The sequence below is a fragment of the Mizuhopecten yessoensis genome, unplaced genomic scaffold, assembly GCF_002113885.1.
Source record: "Mizuhopecten yessoensis strain PY_sf001 unplaced genomic scaffold, ASM211388v2 scaffold715185, whole genome shotgun sequence".
Lineage (NCBI taxonomy): Eukaryota > Metazoa > Mollusca > Bivalvia > Pectinida > Pectinidae > Mizuhopecten > Mizuhopecten yessoensis.
The window spans coordinates 3338-7797 of record NW_018479494.1 but is presented as its reverse complement, the minus strand read 5'-3'; the positions used below and the strand labels follow the sequence as shown (position 1 = coordinate 7797).

General features: G+C 40.9%; 1 protein-coding gene across 1 annotated transcript; it reads right to left on the bottom strand.

Annotated features, from left to right (window-relative positions):
• Positions 1 to 612: 612 nt before the first annotated feature.
• LOC110441048 (carboxylesterase 5A-like) lies at positions 613 to 2208 on the bottom strand (the record flags this gene model as incomplete). The annotated part of the gene is made up of 1 exon (XM_021484148.1): positions 613 to 2208. A coding segment is annotated over exon 1 (1502 nt), but the record flags the coding sequence as incomplete, so codon positions are not given.
• Between the last annotated feature and the right edge of the window lie 2252 nt (positions 2209 to 4460).

Genomic DNA, 4460 nt, shown 5'->3' with positions numbered 1-4460 from the left:
TGTTTTTTTTCTTAAAAAAACTTACTTAATTTTTAAAAAAAATCACATTTGTAACTACAAAGTAGGCGTATTAGTATTTGACATGAGTCGGGCACCGATCCGATAGCCAGGTAAACACAGCCGCCCGATTCATCGACCTGGTCGTTTGCTCGTCGCCCGGGGCACTCCACTTCAGAGGTGTACAAATACCGGTTATATCGCACAGAAAAAGCTATTCACCAATGTACGAAATTAACAAACATTAAAGGTCGAGTTTGTGATTTAAAATGGTCCTATTTATACTATCACCTACATATGTATTAACTCTCTGTGTCCGGCACTGGCCAGGCAAAACTCCCAGTCTTTCATCCAAGTGTCATTTACCAGATCATTTACCAGATCTGTTACAAAGGAGTTAGACCGCATTCGTTACACTTTTTAGTGTCTGTAATATTTTGTTACACGACATTGTAAAACTGCGCAAAATATAATATGAAAGCCTACAACTACAGTTATCTCCATTGCACGTGCGTACGAGTATTCTAGATTCGTTGTTCGTTGTGCAGTCTCAAAACTGTTTACATCTTATACTATAAATGTTATCTAACATAAATTATCAAATCTTTCACTTACCCATGTTTTGCAAAATTTGTCCAGTATGACGCCATTTGTGTTGAAAGAACGTTGTCAGGACCGTACAATTCATACCCAGAATTAAAAAGGTATGGAAGTTCAGCGGTATGCCTTGCTCCAACAAACCATTTTGGCAGAACACCTGGGGAGTACTTTGAGAAGAAATATTGAAATGTATTTGCTTTGGAATTTCCGCCTCTGTCATGAACTAACAGTGATTCCAACATGGGCACATTAAATCTCGTGTCACTAAAAAAATTCACAAGAAGTCGCCCTTGTTCTTCTATATCTGTCGAGATGTACTTGTTATAGATATGTGGTAGAATTCTAGTGTCATTGTTGAAATAAACTTCGGTCGCCGCCTCAGCCAAGAGTTTGAGAACCCAGCTTGGAACTCCTTCGGATACATTAACAGGCGGCAAGGACAGACTCGGAAACAATGGAAAGAAGACCAGAAATAAAGATCCTTCGGCTGAGGTGCAACCAGAAATGACGTCAAGCGACTGGTAAAATTTGAACTGTTCGGAAGATCGATTTTGAAGAAGAGAGAAAGGATGGCTTGTTATCATTTCTCCGTCGATGACCGGGGCATATGACATTGCATATCCAAAATATTTCCCCATTAACGGAAAAGACTGTGAAATTGAGACGCTATTCAAAACGGACGCCTCTTTTCCACGCAAACAGGAGACAAGCGATTCGGTATTTTGAATATCACTACATTGCAACTGGCCTCCCAACGCTCGTGCGAGTTTCACAGAATCATTTGGTATAGGTCTATTCGAACTCAATGAACCACTCTGCATAATAACTCGATGAAAAAGTCCTTCGTTTTCTGGGAATATGGCTAAATGGGAAATACTGAGAGCACCAGCTGATTCACCAAACAATGTGATTGAATCTGGATTTCCACCAAAGTACTTGATATTGGTTTTAATCCATTTCAGAGCTTCGATCTGATCCCAGAGTCCGTAGTTGCCTCTCGCGCTTGAATCTCCTGTACTGAAGAATCCAAACACACCTAGTCTGTAGTTCAGTGTCACCACGATGACGTCACCTTGGAGTGATAGGAATGATCCGTCGTACGACATCCCTGTACCAAATCTGAAACCCCCCCCATGAATCCAAACCATCACCGATTTATTTGCTGTCGTCGAAATCTCATTTGGAACAAAAACATTCAGAAAGAGGCAGTCCTCCGACACAGGAAAGACATTAGAACCCGGTTCCATTGTTTGAATGCATGCTGGTCCGTACTTCGTAGCGTTAAGCGTGTTATTCCACGGAGGTATCTTCATGGGTTTGCTAAACCGGAAGAGACCGATAGGTGGTTTGGCGTAAGGTATCTTTCTGAATTGATAAACGTCTCCATTCTGTGACGGAACAGCAACGCCTTCCATAGCTCCACTTTCTGTGGAAACAAGCGTCCCAGATACATTATCAATACCTAACGCAACCAAACTAAACACAAACGTTACACAAACCCGCTTAACGTACCCCATGTTATGTGAGTATGTGAGACAAGCCTGTCCAAACTGTGTAAGTTATAAAATTTCACAATTCGTCGCTTTGGCAGGTCAAAATGTAGTGCCTCCACTCAGGCGTTCACTCAGCATGTCCTCGGTAACACATACCTGAGCCCTTATTGTCGTTATACTGTTCAGTTTGTTAAGAGTCAATACAAACTCTTTACCTTGAGAGAGTTTTGTTAAGGGTATTTAAATGCAATCGTGTGGAGACAGTTTAAATTTAGAAAAAATACATTGAAAAAATGCCAGTGGTACGACATCGTCGTGTAATACCTAATCCTAGGATAGCATGCTCACCTATATGGTCTCTTTATACGCAATATAAGTAGTACATATAATAACCGAAGTGGCAGAAAGAACTCAGGAAGGGCGTGTTTGTCACCACATGTGGTACCCGTAGGCCCCTAAAGACTTACGACACGATAAACGATGGAGATCTGCAGTGTTGTCAACGTTACATCGTAAGAACTCGGCGTCAATTTTTACGTTACTCATTCCTGCGATCTTTAATGCAGGAATATTCGCATCGTATTTCTATAGGAAATGTAATAAATGGAAAATTTGATGATTTTTCTTCACATGAAAAATAAGCGATATCTTGTTATACAAAAATAATACAGGTGAAATTAATAAAGGATATTTAGCCAATCCAGATTGACCGTAGCCAATCTCTGAACGTTAAATTTGTGCAACACCAAAAAGATGGTAATCGAAATTGCCTAAATATGTGAGTATGTGAGACAAGCCTGTCCAATCTGTGTAAGTTATAAAATTTCACAATTCGTCGCTTTGGCAGGTCAAAATGTAGTGCCTCCACTCAGGCGATCCCTCAGTATGTCCTCGGTACACACATACCTGAGCCCTTATTGTCGTTATACTGTTCAGTTTGTTAAGAGTCAATACAAACTCTTTACCTTGAGAGAGTTTTGGTAAGGGTATTTAAATGCAATCGTGTGGAGAAAGTTTAAATTTAGAAAAAAGATGTAAATATTCTAGTGGTACGACACCGTCGTGTAATACATAATCCTAGGATAGCATGCTTACGTATATGGTATATAAGTAGTACATAGAAAACCGGGAATGACACAAAGTACTCAGGAGGGACGTGTTTGTCACCACATGGGTACCCGTAGGCCCCTAAAGACTTACGACATGATAAACGATGACGCTTTGCAGTACTAATGTTGTCAAACGTTACAGCGTTAGATCAAGTCGTCAATGTTTACGCTACTCATCCCTGTGATCTTTAATACAAGAATATTTGCATTGTATTTTTATAGGAAATGTAATCAATAGAAAATTAAATGGTTTTCTTCCCGTGAAAAAAACACGCCATATCATGTTATATAAAAAAAATCCAGGTGATATTAATTAAGGTTGTGTAGCCGATCCGGATTGACCTTATCCAATGTTTGCAACACCTTGTTAAAGTTTGGGATTCTGCTATGTTTTTATACGTGACAAAGCCGTTCCCCCTCAGGCTTGACTTGCCCCAATTTGTATACATTGTAAAAAACGGACCAAATCCATCATATTTAAGGGGTGATGCTAATAACACGCTTTTCCTTTAATCACTGCCAATCAGCCGTACCGTGACTATCAATCTGGATTGGCCGTAGTCAACGAAAGTGATCTGAGTGTCAATAAAGACCAGGAATCGAACCCTGAACAAAGGGATGTTATACTGTCATTCTAACTGATGGAGTTACCCGGTCAACGAAACTTGTTTGCCCCAAACGCGCTACAGTAACATCGAGAATGAAATCAAAGGGAGGTTACTCTACATGTATATGTAACGCACCAAGGTTTTGGGGCGTTGCGTTCCGTCTAATTCACCGACCAGCGAGAATCCTTAAAATTATACCGGCCGCTACCGGAAATAATCAAGGGGGCTTCTGGGATAGAGCACTTTTGTTCCCGACTTCAGCCAGGTAAGCAGCACTTTTTCAGCTGTCTAAATCCAATGATTTAATTACTCTATGTCGCCCATCCTTCCAGAATCCGGGGTTGTAAACATTAACTGAACATTTATTGTTAGGTCCTCGGTAGTATTTTTGTACTATGGCGTTAGTTTAATAGGGAAATAGCGAGGGGAACTTAGAGATATTTTTGCGGGAGACATGCCGGTCGTCATACCGTTTGAAGGAGAGATGTTATGCATTCTCCGCCCTTTATGTTCTGGACATGCCGTGGTTGTGTCTATGAGCGGTAGGCTCCTCTAGCCCACATGAAGGCGTGTGGCGGAATGTAGAAGGGTTAACGGAAAAGCTATTGAGCGGAAGTGATAGCCGCATGTCCTCGTGCACGTGTTTGAGTTAT